We start from the raw sequence: 17,956 nt of genomic DNA, 5'->3' as shown, positions 1-17,956 counted from the left end.
CACGCGCGCACACACACACCCCCCAACTCTCCCTAGTACTTGAACTGCCATTGCAGTGAGGTCATTCCTTGGAGAACAAGGGATTGGGGTTGAGAATGAACCCCCTAACAATCAGAGAATATCTTAAAAAACCCAACCGCTTCCTCGAGAGAGAGAATATTTTAACTAGATGGAAAACACATTGATGATAAATCTTCTGTTCTTCACCAACATTTGGAATGTTGTCATTCTAGACTTATTTTATTTCTATCTGCCATTTCTCTTCCAGAATCCCTTTTCTTTGCCTTCTCTGCAGTGCATCCCATCAAAATCTCTTCTCAATGATTCTGATTCATTTGTCTCTCCTGTCTCTCTCAGGGAGATGGCTTTCATTTATTTGAACAGTTCTTGATCTGACCCGACTGTCTCGTCAACGCGCTGTGAACCATCCCACTACGGGGCCCCTAATCAAAACCCAGCCAGCTCCTCACAAGAAAGAGAAACCAGAACCACTTCCCTCAGCTCAGTTAGACCACCACACACACTCGGTGCCAATTGATCTGGTGGAAATTCAACTATAATCAATAGTCTTTGATATCAGTATCGTTGGTTGGTCCTCCAATCAACTAGGTTACATTCCCAGCTGTCAAATAATCTGGTGTTGGGTAGAAGTTAAACGATCATTGTTTATCAGTCAAACTTTATTCAGGTATAGGCAAAGTTTATTTTTTAAAGTAGGCCTCCCTACATACAGACCTCATTGCAGTTCTATAGCCACATTGCAGGCTAGGCTATATTGTCTATTTTTCTGTGGCTCCAGAATTGGCAACAAATGAAATATTTAGCATTCTGAACTTGTCCTTGGTGTAGTTTCTGTCTGTCTCTCAGTGCATCTTGCTAGTGTTCCGTGCATGTGTGAGTCCCGACGGTCAGAGTGCAGTGATATGAATAGTTAATAGGTATTCTTGGTCTGTTATTATAGTCCAGTGTGTGGTGGACATTGCATCGATTTGGGTTAACGTCCCATATAAAAATAGGCTAAATGTCTGTTTATGTCACGATGTACCAGTCACAGACACTGCCAAAGTGGAGTAAAGCAAACACAACACGAAAGAGGCTTTGTCTTTTGAAACCCCCCAGTGCTCCTTCCTAACCGGGCATTCAATTCACCAAGTGCATAAAAATCTATTTGAGACTCACTGTACAATGATGTTCATTATCCAGGCTCTGACTATGCACCCACTGAGGCAGGAGAGGTTGTGGTGTGTGTGTGTGTGTGTGGTTTCCCTTGAACCACCCATGTATAAACTATTCTAATCAAGGCATTCTTTCTAGCGAAGGGTCCAGTCGCTGCACATCCTGTAGCATATAGCTGCTCCCGAATGATTGTTTCAGTGAGTGTGTTCGTGTCCCCCGCTCTTTTTTGGAATCCTCCACACCTGTCAGAGGCTCTCAGTATGGAATGCAAACCTATTGGAGTGGGGGGGAAAAAAACTACCACACCTCAGCCCTGCCTTTCATTTGGCGTTGGCTAATGGGGAGCCTAATAAAAATAAATCATGTCTTTCAGTTTTAGCCAACCTCTACCACACCTCACCCTGTTCTTTCTCTCAGCTGGAGCCAGCCTAGCCTGTGTTATGCAGCTCCATCATCTGCATTGAGAATGAATGAAACTTCAAAATTCTTTGTATTTTTATCTATAGGCTGAATAAGTTGGGAACCTTCGGCTTCTTGCTCATAATTTACGTTTGCTCACGTGGAAATGGTTGGTTCACGTGGCGAGGCAAGAGAACTATCTGCATTTTGTTTTATTGTGAGGATCTGTGCCGTGTGTGCACAAAAAGGACAACAGTTGTGTTCAAATCATTTTCTGAAGTAAACAGTCAGTGCTTTCCTGCTGTGAGCCTCAAAAGCATTCAAGTCAGCGTTTGTTTGCAATACCAGTTACTCAACAACAAAATCGTTCTTTCCCTGTTCTCAAAGTGAGGCGCTGCTTCGTTCTCCTCAGGAGTACAGCCTTCAAATGTTAATGGCAGAGATGACTCATATCTTCTGTCTTTGAGGAGAAGTAATCTGGAGAGTGAGGCAGGAATTATCATTTACACTCGAGCCAGTTCTCATCTTTCACCAAATGCTAGGTTGCTGCAGGGAGGTTTTTAGTTTTGGGCCCTGTCATTATTTTCTTATAGAGGGGTGCAAGAACGAAGGAACGTGCACACGCACACAAGGGTGTACCTATGTGGTGTCTGTCTCGCTCTACTGCCTCCTAACATCTCTTCTCCTTTCTCTCCTTTCACCTCTCTTGTTTTGCAGATGAAGAGAAAGTTGGACCATGGCCCAGAGGTCCGATCTTTCCCTTCAGGAAAAAAGCCCTGCAAAGGCTCCGAGTATCCAAGGTAAAGACCCCCTCCCCCCGTACCTACCTCCCCTACCCTGTTATCCAGTATCCAAGGTAAAGACCCCTACCCTGTTATCCAGTATCCAAGGTAAAGACCCCTACCCTGTTATCCAGTATCCAAGGTAAAGAACCAACCCCCTGTTCCCACCTTCCTACCAGTTAACGAATAGATTTAGCCTTCCTACCCAGTAGACCCAGCAATGCAAATGGTAAAGAAACCCTGAGCCAGTTCTGTTGTATCACAGACAGGATCCAGCAGGCAGCCCCGGTTGTCCCTGTAAGTCAGAATATTATGTAGTTATTCACACTAAGACATAATCCTCATAAGAAGTGCTCACCGCAGCGTGTTCCTTGCCCATTAAAGCGTACTTCATGCCTTCCTGAGGACCCTGACGAAGCACTGCTGCCTCACTCACTGGCAGCACTGTGCTGCTTCTGCAGACTTGTAATTGCCGCACGTTGGTCTAGCTCTCAATCCCGTTAAAAATAAACCCGTTATGAAACAGACCTCATTCTCTTACCTCATACTTTTGTCACTAAGCAGAACGTTGTGAGGAACTGCTGAATGGTTGGTGTGGCGTTTGGATAGTACCGAATGAGCGCACGCCTTGTGGCTTCCCTTTGGGGGGGGTTGACATTGAACTTCATTCTTTGGAACTATGTGCACTTTGAAGTCTGAGGGCGAGAAGCACACTGATAGAAATACCCCTAAAATTCACATTCCAATAGCAGTTCTCTTTCCCCTAAATCAAGTCGATTTTAAAATATTTTTAGTTGAATAAGAACAAGTTAGTATCCCAAACCAAATTGAATCAAGCTTGTGTGCAGATGCATTTAGTTGATTATTGATAATGGAAACATGGGAATAAACAGCTGGTTTCAGTTCCAGAGAAACTCTTGATGAGAGCAGGTGCATATTTATTCATGCACGGCGTGCTGAAACATTTAGCAACGGACATTTTTATTGCACGTTTCTTAATTGACGTTCAGGTAGTACCTTCCCGTTTCGTGCCTAGTGAATACGACCTTGGTTCCAGTTCAATTCCAGAGAAACTGTTACATTGAGAAGAGCGCAGGGTTATTCACTAGGAACCAAACGGAAGCAAACGGGTAGGAACCTACCTGCAGTTGCCCAATAGATCACGCTGTTTTCATTGCAACATGTTTTGCTACGTTGTGCACGAATGAACACACCCCAGCTATAGAAACCCAGTTAGTCCCAGGGCTGTTTCACTCATTAGTATCTTTTGTTTGCTTCTCCATCCACCCAACTTTTGTACTCCTTCTCACTGCTATTGTAATTAGTGAGCCGGAGTGGAAGATAACTGTAGAAGCTGCTACTGCTGCAGCACCTGCACTTTGCCCGCATTTGAAACTATTCATAATGACCTCCGTGTTCCTCGCTATCAATATAACCCTCATCCTTCTCCTCAGAAGAACAGGAGAAATTGTTTTTCTTCAGTATAGTGTCTGGTTATCTTTTCTCATGAAAAATTTAAATTTCCCTCTCCATATTTCTCCCCACAGTGCTACAGGGCTGGTCCCCTACCCAGCCACCCCCACCACGTTTGGGCACATCAGGACAGCTAATGGTCAGGGGCAGCACAGGCGACGTATCACCTCCATCCCTTCTCCCACGGGTCTCCAGGAATGGCTCCGGACATTTCAGGTGAGTTAGTTCCCCCTTCGCTCCTCAAATGTCTTTCTGTCACGTCCATCCTCCCCTTCCTAGTGGTCATTTCAGGAGATTAGTTCCCACTTCGCTCCTCCAATGTCTTCCTGTCACGTCCATCCTCCGGTTCCTAGTGGTCATTTCAGGTGATTTGTTCCCACTTAGCTCCTCCAATGTCTTCCTGTCACGTCCATCCTCCCCTTCCTAGTGGTCATTTCAGGTGATTAGTTCCCACTTAGCTCCTCCAATGTCTTCCTGTCACGTCCATCCTCCCCTTCCTAGTGGTAATTTCAGGTGAGTTAGTTCCTACCCGCTAGCTCTGTTCCTAATTGGCCTCTGCTCTCTGAGGAGTGATGGTTCTAACTAAGTAGCTAATTAAGTAGGTAGTTCCTAGTTGCTCCAGAGTTCCTCCCAACTCCTTTGTTACATATGTCTCCCCTCCCCCTCCCTTGGCCGTCTTCCTTCGAAGCCCTGGAGCGAGAGCTCATCAAAAAGCTGACGTTGCGCCCAATCAATGTTTCCTCAAGCCTTGAAGGTAATTGCTGCCTTGATGTTTTGGCCCACACATTACCATATGCACTGTAGCATGGGATAGGATTTAGCCTACCTGTTTAGAATACAGGCTCCAATATTGTATTTGTGCAGCCAACGCCCGATGTATACTATGTCAACAGTTGAACAGGTGTGATCTTTGTTCAGGTAATCCTTTCAAAGCCACATAATATTTTAGGCCAGTCAGCTTCGTATGACATATTAGCCTATGGTCGAGTTCTAACGTCACAGCCAATAGTCGATAGAGAAATCCTTTTGTCTTTCAGGTACTTCCTGTAGTGCCTCAGGTCAGAAATAGTTTATTATATAGGGAATAGGTTGCCATTTCAGGCACAGCCGTAATGTTCCTTCTCTGCTTTTTGATAGGGCAACAAAAGCCTTGTTGTGTTGAGGCAACTCCACAATGATGACTAGTGCTCAGACATCAGAGATTTGTTTCCAGCATTTTGTTAATATCAAATTCAACTTGCTGTAATGCTTCTGCCTTCTTCGCTGAAGTTTTTTACAGCAGGCTTTGTGACTGTATTGACTTTGCCCGTCATAAAGGCCAAATCTTTGGGGAAATAAACAGGAAAGAAATTAGAGCTTTAGCTCCGTCTTCAAAGCATTCTCTGAAGGTAATGGCTGCCTAACTGCCACAAAATGTCAAGAAATCTTTTATTCGAAAAATGGCAATTTGCTAATAACATTCCTGTCGGCAACATCTTTCTGCTAATATTGCGGTGATTAACTTTCTTCACGTCTCTGTTTGGTGAATAAACCAGTTTACTGCTATTGTGAAATGCAATCCCATCCTGTAGCGATTTACAGCCACAGAAGCCAGACTGCAGCATAGAGATGTCAGGCCAAGTTCATTTAACAATTGGATGCCCGTAAGTCTTACTTCAGGATGTTAAGATTCCGCAGCTGTTTAGAACAATGTTGCGTTCAAGGTCGGGCTTTTCCGCTCTGTTTACTTCTGCAACAACTACCTGTAAGATCAGTACCTGCCTCTCCGGGACATGGCACGGCATCAAACAATTCAGTCAGACATCTGTTGTCAAATATTGTAACATTGCATTTATCGCTTAATCATTCCCAAAAACCACTAATCCTGTGAAATAACTTGTCCATGTGAGAACTCGCCCTCTGTGTGTGTGTGTGAGTTTTTGACAGAGCGTGAGAGAGAGAGACTATTGACGTAGTTCACCTGCTATGGCCCCATTTTTGCCTTTCGTCTGACAGCCTGTATTAGACGCAGCTAAACCCACCAACGTGCATTCTGTACATTCTCTTTCCTGTCCTGGCATGCTCAGCCCCTTTTGTGCTTCCTGTGGAGTGAGAGAGAAATTCAATGAAGCCTCTTTAAGAGGTTTTAAGATGAGTGAAGCCAGACGATAATGCTATCCAAATGTCATAACACTGGAAAGAAACATGGTTTTATGTCGTCTGGTTGAAAACCAGGGTTGACTGACCCATGCTTTGTAATCAGTGCCTTCATTCGGTGCTTTACCCGCCAAGCATAAGCAAGCTTTGTAGCTAGCGGTGTTTCTACCCAGAAAGCTAATTCCCAGAGGCATAACCAATGGGTGTTAAGTCGCCTGCCAGCCAGCGCTGAGTAACCATTCAGTAATCCAACCCTTTGCCCTGGTTCGAGGAGTACTGCTTTGAACCCAACTCCCTGATTACCTTCCTAACTACCGGCACAGCCAGCTCCTCCGGTGGCGTCAGTCTAACTGCCAAATTACAGATGCTTTACATGCCCAATGCTTTCCATCCTTCTCTCTTATAATCACTGTGTTACATTTGAGCGCTCTCCCAAAGGGAAAACAACGTTGGCCCCAGCATCTAGACACTTGGTCTAGTTACAACTACAGCCTTTGCTAGCTAAGCTCAACAGTTTGGCTTTGAGCTTCAGGCTGTGAGTGGTGCTGAATATTCAGCCAGGAGAAATCCCCCAACGGAGCATAGCTAGGTAATAACAGTGCTGATGAAGGCCAGGCGCTTGATGTGGAAATGGCCTCTTAATGTGCCTGTTGCCAGTGTAGTTAGCGGCGAGGTGCCTTGGGCTAACTGGCTTCTGTTGAGGGAATGTGTTATTCACTTGCGTACACATGACCAAAAGTATGTGGACACCTGCTTGTTGAACATTCTATTCCAAAATCATGAGCATTAATATGGAGTTGGTCCCCCCCTTTGCTGCTTTAACAGCCTCCACTCTTCTGGAAAGGTTTTCCACTAGATGTTGGAACATTGCTGCGGGGGACATGTTTCCATTTAGCCAAAACGGCATTCGTGAGGTCGGGCACTGTTGTTGGGCGATTAGGCCCGGCTCACAGTCGGCGTTCCAATTCATCCCAAAGGTGTTCGATGGGGTTGAGGTCAGGGCTCTGTGCAGACCAGTCAAATTCCATTTCTCTATGGAACTCTTTGCCATGCTGAACCAGGAAAGGGCCTTCCCCCAAACTGCCACAAAGTTGGAGGCACAGAATTGTTTTGAATGTCATTGTATGCTGTAGTGTTAAGATAATCCCATCACTGGAACTAAGGGGCCCGAAACCATGAAAAACAGCCCCAGCCCATTATTCCTCCTACACCAAACTTTACAGTTGGCACTATGTATTGGGGCAGGTGCTGCTCTCATGGTATCTTCCAAACCCAGATTTATCTGTCGGACTGCCAGATAGCGTGATTCATCACTCCAGAGAACATGCTTCCACTGCTCCAGAGTCCAATGGCAGCAAGCTTTACACCACTCCAGCTGATGCTTGGCATTGAGCATGGTGATTTTACTCTTGTGTGCAGCTGCCCGGCCATGGAAACCCATTTCATGGAGCTGTTCTTGTGCTAACGTTGTTTCCAGAGGCAGTTTGGAACTAGGTATTGAGTGTTGCAACCAAGGACAGACTATTTTTACACACTACGTGCTTCATCACTCGGCGGTCCCGTTCTGTGAGCTTGTGTGGCCTACCACTTTGCGGCCAAGCAGTTGTTGCTCCTAGATGTTTCCAATTCGCAATAACAGAACTTACAGTTGACCGAGGCAGCTCTGGCAGGGCAGAAATTTGACGAACTGACTTGTTGGGAAGGTGGCATCCTATGACGGTGTGCCACGTTAAAAGTCACAGCTCTTCAGTCAGGCCATTCTACTGTCAGTGTTTGTCTATGGAGATTGCGTGGCGGTGTTCTCGACTTTATACACCTGTCAGCAACGGGTGTGGCTGAAATAGCCCAATCACTAATTTGAAGGGGTGTCCATATACTTTTGTATATATAGTGTATGCATTGGCACACAAATATACACACTTCTACACCTATGCAAATTGGCTTCAAACACTTTTACATTCCACCACACTTACAGCAAGCACCCTTTTACGCAACACACACTAAAAACAACTACTTTTACAATCAAGTACCATCAACATAACCAACATATAAAGTCCTCTCCATGTACTTCTCTCCTGACCGGTCCTGTGTATTCCACAGCTGGAGTAGTGTACCATCGACACATCCCATCTAACCCTACTCTCCCTCGTCCTCCTGTGTGTTTTTCAGAGCTGGAGTGGCCCAGAGAAGCTCATGGCGCTGGATGAGTTGATCGACAGCTGTGAGCCCACGCATGTCAAACACATGATGCAGGTTATTGAGCCGCAGTTCCAACGCGACTTCATCTCCCTGCTGCCCAAAGAGGTGACAACCCCTTTATAGCTCTTTATAGAAAGAAAGGGAGGAGGAAGGGGCTACTAACCCCTTCCTCCTCCCTCTCGCTTTCTAACCCCTTCCTCCTCCCTCTCGCTCTCTAGCCCCTTCCTCCTCCCTCTCGCTTTCTAGCCCCTTCCTCCTCCCTCTCGCTTTCTAGCCCCTTCCTCCTCCCTCTCGCTTTCTAGCCCCTTCCTCCTCCCTCTTGCTTTCTAACCCCTTCCTCCTCCCTCTCGCTTTCTAATCCCTAAAGAAGTGAGAACCAAAGCTCCCTTACCACCTCTTTAACTCCCCCAACTGCACGCTCTCATCTCCCCATCCATCCCTGTTGCCCAAAGAGGTGAGAACTGAAAGCTCCCTGAGCTGTCTTCTTATCTCCACTTAACTCATTGGAAATAGCCTTAATGGCACCTTTCGGTGGGTGTGTCACCCTTCACTCAAACTGAGGACTAATAACACCGGGCCAATGTGTCTCTGTTCAGGACTCTATGGTCTCAGGGGATCTATCTTAAACAGCCTCCTGTCACTCCTCAGAGAGGTCCTTATCAGAGTGACTGTCTCAGTCTGGCACCTGCCTCCTGTCTGTCAGGTGTGAGGGAGGTCTGGACGGGGAGGGGAATAGGGAAGAGAAAGGCAAAATGTGGAATCGTCTGTAATGGGGGAGGGAGTGAGTGAAGGGAGATGTGTGGGAAGTAGTCTGTAATGGGGGAGGGAGTGTGTGAAGGGAGATGTGTGGGAAGTAGTCTGGAATGTTCCATAATAGTCTAAATAGCCTCCCCTCAGCTTGCTCCAGTGGCCAAGCCCCTTCAGACTGTTTGTTTAGCAGAGGTTGGAGCATGAGCCAACCTGTCTTGCTCCCCACTCACTGTTGCCTTGTTTAGCAGAGGTTGGAGCCTCAGGCAGCCTGTCTTGCTCCCTCTGTGTTACCTTGTTTCTTCCCATTTAGCTGTTTCTGCTTTGCTCCCCATTTGTTCTCTCCTCTCTCTCTTTTCTCTTTTCTCTCTCTCATTCTTTTCTCTCACTCTTTTCTCCTCTGTTTCTCCTCACTCTTTTCACTTTTTTTCTCGCTCTTTTCTCTCTTCTCTCGCTCTTTCTCGCTCTTTTTCTCTCTCTCTTTTTCTCTCACTCTTTTCTCTCCTCTCTCGCTCTTTTTCTCTCACTCTTTTTCTCTCCTCTCTTGCTCTTTTTCTCTCTCTCTTTTTCTCTCTCTCTTTTTCTCTCACTCTTTTCTCTCCTCTTTTCTCTCCTCTCTTTCTCTCTTTTTCTCTCTTTTTTTTCTCTCTTTTTTTTCTCTCCTCTCTTGCTCTTTTTCTCTCTCTTGCTCTTTTTCTCTCTCTCTCTGCTCTTTTTCTTGCTCTTTTTCTCTCTTGCTCTTTTTCTCTCCTCTCTTGCTCTTTTTCTCTCCTCTCTCTTTTTCTCTCTCTTGCTCTTTTCTCTCTCTTGCTCTTTTTCTCTCCTCTCTTGCTCTTTTTCTCTCTTGCTCTCTCTCTTCTTTTTCTCTCCTCTCTTGCTCTTTTTCCTCTCTCTCTCCTCTCTCTTGCTCTTTTTCTCTTGCTCTTTTCTCTCTCTCTTGCTCTTTTTCTTTTCTCCTCTCTTGCTCTTTTCTCTCTCTCTTGCTCTTTTCTCCTCTCTTGCTCTTTTTCTCTCCTCTCTTGCTCTTTTCTCTCTTCTCTTTTTTTCTCTCTCGCTCTTTTTCTCTCTCTTGCTCTTTTTCTCTCTCTTGCTCTTTTTCTCTCTTTCTCTCCTCTCTTTTTCTCTCTTTTTCTCTCTCGCTCTTTTTCTCTCTCGCTCTTTTTCTCTCTCGCTCTTTCTCTCCTCTCTCGCTCTTTTTCTCTCTCGCTCTTTTTCTCTCATTTTTCTCTGTCTCTCAGGCTGGAGTGTGATAGGGTGTGGTAGGCACTAGGCAGAGTAAAGAAGCGGCAACAGAACAAGCCCTGGGGGCAGTTCAGTGGTATCCATATATGGATGAGACTGAGACATGTAGTAAGACGAAGACACCCTGTAGTACCCTGTTATGTAACCAACTCAATACACAATCAGGGGTTCTGCTGTGCTGCATCGATGAAACACTTTCTAACGTTCTCAATTGCTCTGGATCGTCAATAATGGCTTGGGGATGAGGTATGTTTGAGTTGTAGAGCACTGCTATTGAATTATAGAGCACTGGTATTTTAGGAGGTGTGGGGCTGGTCAACTAGACCCAGACCACCCACTCCACCACGGCAACGCCCTTACGCTGTAAAATAACATTCTCTCCTCCTTTCTCTCTCTCCTTCCCTCCATCCTTCCTCTCCTCTGTCAGTTGGCCCTGTATGTGCTGTCGTTCCTTGAGCCCAAGGACCTGCTGCAGGCCGCTCAGACCTGTCGTTACTGGAGGATCCTGGCTGAGGACAACCTCCTCTGGAGGGAGAAGTGCCGGGAGGAGGGTCAGTCTAGACGCACTTAGCCAATAGGAATCACTGAACCGGTATACAGGCATGACAGGCACAAGCACTGGCCAAAAGGAACATGCTGAAGTAGTTTCAGACCATGATTGACACCAGCATTGGCCAATATGATCAATCTTGAACAATGGTCAGACTAGATTGACAATGGCCTGAGCAAACGGTAGATATTCTGCGTTCTGACGCAGTCTCGGACTGACACTGCTCCTCTCCTCTCATCTCTCCACAAGCAGGCATTGATGAGCCTCTAGCCTTCAAGAAGAGGAAAATCACCAAGCCGGGCTTCACCCACAGCCCCTGGAAGTGTGCGTACATCAGGCAGCATAGGATAGACACCAACTGGAGGAGAGGAGACCTCCGATCACCCAAGGTAGACATTTTGTCTTTGCTTCCCCTTATTCTCAACATTTTATATAAGTAAGCAGTAAGGCACCTCGGGGGTTTGTGGTATACGGCCAATATACCACGGCTAAGGGCTGTTCTTAGGCACAACGCAACGCAGAGTGCCTGGATACAGCCTTTAGCCGTTGTGTATTGGCCGTATACCACAAACCCCCGAGTTGCCTTATTGCTATTATAAACTGATTACCAATGTAAAAATGCATGTTTTGTCATACCCGTGGTATGCAGTCTGATATTCCACAGCTGTCAGCCAATCAACATTTAGCGCTAAAACCACCCAGTTTATAATATAGATAATACTGTGTGGCAAATAAAATGATCATTAGCCCACAGTATTTAATTCTGCTTCAGTTCTCAACTTTGGAGTTGGTGGTTTTGTATAAAACTTAGAATCTAAAGCCTTTCTTCGTTCCTTATTAGACGGTTTCATTATATGAGTTTAACACTCCACACTGAGAGCTGAGTTTTGTATATAAGCTGAGTTTGAATTAGAACAGCTGAGTTTAGAGCACACACTCACAGCTGAGTTTACACACGCACACACTCACAGCTGAGTTTACACACGCACACACTCACAGCTGAGTTTACACACGCACACACTCACAGCTGAGTTTACACAGCTGAGTTTACACACGCACACACTCACAGCTGAGTTTACACACGCACACACAGCTGAGTTTACACACACTCACAGCTGAGTTTACTCACAGCTGAGTTTACACACGCACACACTCACAGCTGAGTTTACAGTCACAGCTGAGTTTACACACACTCACAGCTGAGTTTACACACTCACAGCTGAGTTTACACACACACACTCACAGCTGAGTTTACACACGCACACACTCACAGCTGAGTTTACACACACACTCACAGCTGAGTTTACACACTCACAGCTGAGTTTACACACACACTCACAGCTGAGTTTACACACTCACAGCTGAGTTTACACACGCTGAGTTTACACACACTCACAGCTGAGTTTACACACGCACACACTCACAGCTGAGTTTACACACGCACACACTCACAGCTGAGTTTACACACGCACACACTCACAGCTGAGTTTACACACGCACACACTCACAGCTGAGTTTACACACGCACACACTCACAGCTGAGTTTACACACGCACACACTCAGCTGAGTTTACACACGCTGCTGAGTTTACACACGCACACACTCACAGCTGAGTTTACACACGCACACACTCACAGCTGAGTTTACACACGCACACACTCACAGCTGAGTTTACACACGCACACACTCACAGCTGAGTTTACACACACACTCACAGCTGAGTTTACACACACACACTCACAGCTGAGTTTACACACGCACACACTCACAGCTGAGTTTACACACGCACACTGAGTTTACACACGCACACACTCACAGCTGAGTTTACACACGCACACACTCACAGCTGAGTTTACACACGCACACACTCACAGCTGAGCACACACAGCTGAGTTTACACACTCACAGCTGAGTTTACACACGCACACACTCACAGCTGAGTTTACACACAGCTGAGTTTACACACACTCACAGCTGAGTTTACACACGCACACACTCACAGCTGAGTTTACACACACACTCACAGCTGAGTTTACACACACACACAGCTGAGTTTACACACGCACACACTCACAGCTGAGTTTACACACGCACACACTCACAGCTGAGTTTACTGAGTTTACACACACACACTCACAGCTGAGTTTACACACACTCACAGCTGAGTTTACACACACACTCACAGCTGAGTTTACACGCGCACACACTCACAGCTGAGTTTACACGCGCACACACTCACAGCTGAGTTTACACGCGCACGCGCACACACTCACAAGTAATTTTGAACAGGGGGTCTCTGTACACCTGCAAAGCGCCGTCGTGACATTTACCTCAAGTCTTTGATCTCTGGAGAAATGCAGCCTTGTCATTGTTCCTGTTTGGTTCTTGACATTTTATCTTATTCTCCTTCACTCCGTCCTCTCCTTCTCCCTGTCATCCATCTCTCTCTCCTTCCCTCCCTCTTCTCTTCTCCATCCCTCTGTCCTCTCTAGGTGCTTAAGGGTCATGATGACCATGTCATCACCTGCCTCCAGTTCTGTGGTAACCGCATCGTCAGCGGCTCTGACGACAACTCGCTCAAGGTCTGGTCGGCTGTCACAGGAAAGGTACGACTGTCACTCATGCCTCGCTCTCCAACCCCCACATTGAAACTAGTCCAAACCTTTTTGACCACAGAATGTAGAAAATCTCAGTTGTCTCAGTTGTAGACTGGTATGGTGCTGGTAGATTGGTATTGTTTTGTTCTGGAGATTATGAATAGGAGTTTAAAAAGTGATAGTGTCTCTAAGTCTCATGGGTTGTTCCATCCCACTGCATCTCAGTGTTATGTGGAATACAATACACATTGTAATGAGTTCCTGTTCTGAAGGAACACATTACAGCTGGTCTATTTCTCATTACCGTCTCATTGATCTGTAATGAAGCATGTTAGCAGGAAGTCAATCCACATGCTATGGCAGCTCTTTAAATGTCTGTGTGTCTTCACTCAATACCTCAGATTCATGATCATGGGTTTGTATTGATTTTTGCATTTAAGGTTTACTCAAATTCATAGGCTACAGTATACTGCATACTGGAGATTTTATACAAATGATACCGCTTGATGCTCCAGAATCTCCCTGAGACCCTGACCAAATTGCAATTGATTAGTGACATCATTCAACATTGGCACATAACACCACCTGTCCTGCAATACTGCAGCATATTGTCTGGAATCCATTTTGTTCTCTCTTCCCTCCTCCTGCATTTTGTTTTTGTCCCAAATGTCACCCTATTCTCTATTCTATGTAGTGCACTACTTTTGACCAGCCACCTATGGGCCCTGGTCAAAAGTAGTGCACTACATAGGGGACAGGTTATCGTTGGTGATTCAGCCTTAGCCATTGTGCGGAGAGCCAGTGAAAGATCTGTGTCGTCAGACAGGCGAGGGAGGGGCTGATGGTATTCATGGCTGGGACTGATGCGGGACACGTGCCTTGTGTTGCTGGTTTATAGGGTCTACTAAAATGGTGGTGTTGGTGTGGGCCTCGCTGAGAGAGGGAGAGCAAGAGGTAGGGAGGCTCAGGGAGTATTGTAAATCACCTCTTCCCTGGTCGTCGCCGACTCCATTTTCACTGGAGCTCTTAATGACATTTCTCCTTTAGGACAAAGCTCTCTGGCTTTTTAAAGTGCAAGGAGAACGACTAAAGGGAAGGAACAACACGTTTCAGACATGGTTCTATCCTTGCATGGACAATTACAAATACACTCTGAATGCGTCAGTGGTGCCCAGGTGCATGAAACACTGAAAAAAGAGGCAGCGTTGTGTCTCAGCAGAAAAGCTTCCTCCCTGTTGATTGAATTGGGCACTCAGCCAAGCAGTGATTATACAGTCTGTCGGTCTCTCTCAGCGTTGTGCTGATGTGAACAGATCAGTACCAAGGGCATCTGATCGTGAAGCCATGCGGATTGTCTCTCTTCACACCACCAACATTAGGGTAATGTCCATCCGGATGACCTGTAACTCTCAGGTTAGTGCTGCAGTGACTTGCTCACATCATGCTGTGACGACAGAGGTCAGAACAGGTGTGTGCGTGATTAGTCATCGTAACCCAGCAAGCTGGCCCGAGGCCATTCTTTTCCCACGTCCCACGATTCACCTGGGCTGGATCCACAAACACCGCCCCCACCCCTCCCTCCCTGCCGTGTGGTTGGTTACCTTTTATGCCCCAACCAGCTGTTCCTGTGCCAGATTTGTTCATTTCACTATGACAGTCGAGGTTAGAGCTGTAGAAAGGTGTGCTGATCCTAAATCAGTTTGGAAGAATCTAGAGACCATCTTCGCCTGAGCCAGATTAGTAAGTTTGCTCTTGTTTGTTGAAGTCAGGACTGAAGCAATTTGAGCTGATCCTAGATTAGTCGTTAAACCGCTGGTGGATAGATCTCCATTGCAAGAAGAGGAAAAAACAGATTTCCTTTATTTGTGCTCTCTCGCGCTCTCTCTTTTGCTCTCTCTCTCGCTCTCTCTTTTGCTCTCTCTCGCTCTCTCTTTTGCTCTCTTTTGCTCTCTCTCTCGCTCTCTCTTTTGCTCTCTCTCTCTCTCTCTTTTGCTCTCTCTCTCGCTCTCTCTTTTTGCTCTCTCTCGCTCTCTCTCTCTTTTGCTCTCTCTCGCTCTCTTTGCTCTCTCTCGCTCTCTCTCTTTTGCTCTCTTTTGCTCTCTTTTGCTCTCTCTCTCGCTCTCTCTTTTGCTCTCTCTCGCTCTCTCTTTTGCTCTCTTTTGCTCTCTTTTGCTCTCTTTTGCTCTCTCTCTCGCTCTCTCTTTTGCTCTCTCGCGCTCTCTCTTTTGCTCTCTCGCGCTCTCTCTTTTGCTCTCTCGCGCTCTCTCTTTTGCTCTCTCGCGCTCTCTCGCTCTTTGCAGTGCCCTTACATTCACCATCAATCATCTCTCGCCGTGACAAGCCAGGCTTGTTTTGACCTGACCCCTGGATGACCCCTGCCAAAGAATAGTCCAGAGCTGCTACCGGATTCTTCTTCCTGATCCTGCTTCTGTTTCCACAGCAAATAGCCAAAATGTCTGCCTGGCTGCCAGACAGGACTTTAGCTTCTCTCTCTCCTCTTTCTTTACAGATTGTCTGACCTTGGGTTGTGGGTGTTCTTATTTATTCTTGCGTGTGTGTGTGTGGGTGGGTGGGAGTACGTACGTGTGGGTGGGTGGGAGTGTGTGGGAGTGCGTAGGAGTACGTGTGGGAGTACGTGCGCGCGTGGGGGTGAGTGCGCGGGAGTGTATGTGTGTGTGCCCTCGCTTGTGTGTTTCCTCTCCTACCTTGGTGTTCCACTCCAAGTCCCAGCTTAAGTGGCGTAAACCTTCAGCCTCGCAGGAGCTCAGGGAAGCCTATTCCTGCCCAGCTTTCAGCAGCTAACATCCAGACTAAGGGCTTATTCACCACTGGATCAATAGGAGATAGAGAGAAACCCACGCTTGAAAATGGACCTCGAAAGACATGCTTTTCACTCTTTCAAGTGATGTGTCAATGCTGGGTGCTACTTTGAGAAGGTTTTCGCTCTTCCGTTGTTGTTTTACTGGGATATTACAGAGAGACAATGTTGACTCCCTCTCTAGACTGGCCTCCATGTCCGTCTGAAGCATCTATCTCCAATTGATATGTTTTTTTTTTTGTTCTGTTGTCCTTCAGCTGCGGCCCACAAGGTCTCGGTCCGGACTGTTTGGTTTGGGGACGCTTTTATTTTGATAAAGATGAGCTGGCACAGACAGGAATGTCACAACCCGAGTGCTTTGAATTCCTCTGTCCCAAAGAGGATGTGCAGTCTGAATATGACTTCGTTATCCCAGCCACTGGATTCAGTGATTAGACCAAGCTTGTGTCCAAAATGGCACCCTATTCCGTATATAGTGCACTACTTTTGGCGAGGGTTCTGTGTCTGACCGGTAGAGAGGGGAGTAGTCAAGTGAATGAAATATTCTGCTGAACATGTTCTAATGTAGAGAACAAAACACAGTGCAAAGCCTACTGTTTAGAACGAATGTGATGGACCTCTATTCCTTTTATGGCATGTTCAGTCCCCCAGTTGCATTTCTCAAAGTAGCACCTAGCATTGATACATCACTTGGAACAAAATAGAACAAGGCATGTGTCTGGTGCTGCCGTGTCCTCCATAGATTTTCCCTGTTAGACATGGCTCGCATGTACAGCGTATCCCATCCAGCAACCTTTAGCATTTCATTTCCATCGTGCGTCACAGCAGACATTCTTCAGATCAGATAATGGATCTTCCACTGTTGTGGAATGTAGCCTTTCATGTCGCCAATGAAAGATTCCATCATTATCTAAGACTAGGATTGTTATTCTTGTCCTTTAGATACCAGAGGGGTTTCTCTCTCACTCCGTCAGTACTATCATACAGTATGGGAGTGATTCAGGACACCCCAACTGTGAGCAATCAAGACATGATTGCACCAGCAGATTACTCAACAAACGCTTCCTTACTCATCTCCTTGAGAGACTGGCTTGTGTCCCAAATGGCAACCTATGCCCTTTATAGTGCACTACTTTTGACCAGGGCCCACCGTAGGGTGCCATTTGGGAAGCACAAACCTGGAATTCCGCATTGCTCTGCGGTTAAGTAAGATAACAGGACGCCATTGGAGTTCTGTTAAGACCGTTTGCTTTGAGACTGAAGAAGAGGAGGCTAGAAACCACAATGCCGTGAAATGATGGTCTGGGCTTAGACGGAGAGCTGCTTCGGTTCGGCTTCATTGTTGATGCTCTTTTTTTTTTTCTTTTTTTTTTTTTTTTTTTACATATTAGCATTTTGCTTACTGCAGCCCCAGACTTTTAAATTGTCTGTTAGTTTTCCTCAGTCTGTCTGTCTTCAGTAGCCTAGCGATCGGATGTTGTCGTGGAATATGGTGCTGGCTGCTGAGTCCGTCTGAGGCCTGCACCTTTGTCTTTGCTGCCCTTCGCTTTCAATGAGAGCTGTCAAGCTTCGATCTACACACACGGTACACACACACTGTACACGCAGCCAGTGCTTCAAAGGCTGTCTGTCTGTGTGCTGGAGCAGTGAAAGTCCTTGTGCCCGTCAACAGACAACTCTGCTGCCTGTCATACACACTCTGCTGCCTGTCAGGCTGATCTGAAATGGCAGGCAGATTCCCTCTATTACAGAGAGGAAAGGCAACACACACACACACACACACACACTCTAGCTCTAATAACATGAGGAGCTCCAGACATTACTAATTGAGTGTAT

General features: G+C 46.3%; 1 protein-coding gene across 8 annotated transcripts in view; it reads left to right on the top strand.

Annotated features, from left to right (window-relative positions):
* LOC112262381 (F-box/WD repeat-containing protein 7) overlaps positions 1 to 17,956 on the top strand; it is a 199,343-nt gene that overhangs the window by 165,494 nt on the left and 15,893 nt on the right. For 5 of the 8 annotated variants that reach the window (XM_042329682.1, XM_042329681.1, XM_042329684.1 and 2 more), the window contains 6 exons: positions 2,293 to 2,375; positions 3,905 to 4,046; positions 8,136 to 8,270; positions 10,582 to 10,705; positions 10,954 to 11,093; positions 13,198 to 13,311. In XM_042329682.1, the coding sequence (XP_042185616.1) occupies positions 2,293 to 2,375; positions 3,905 to 4,046; positions 8,136 to 8,270; positions 10,582 to 10,705; positions 10,954 to 11,093; positions 13,198 to 13,311 (738 nt within the window). The remainder of the gene's footprint in view (positions 1 to 2,292; positions 2,376 to 3,904; positions 4,047 to 8,135; positions 8,271 to 10,581; positions 10,706 to 10,953; positions 11,094 to 13,197; positions 13,312 to 17,956) is intronic. The other 3 variants (XM_042329683.1, XM_042329686.1, XM_042329688.1) reach the window with 1 other exon arrangement.

Source organism: Oncorhynchus tshawytscha, linkage group LG11 (genome assembly GCF_018296145.1).
Source record: "Oncorhynchus tshawytscha isolate Ot180627B linkage group LG11, Otsh_v2.0, whole genome shotgun sequence".
NCBI lineage: Eukaryota > Metazoa > Chordata > Actinopteri > Salmoniformes > Salmonidae > Oncorhynchus > Oncorhynchus tshawytscha.
Note: the sequence above shows the minus strand (reverse complement) of the source record. Positions and strands in the feature narration are given on the sequence as shown.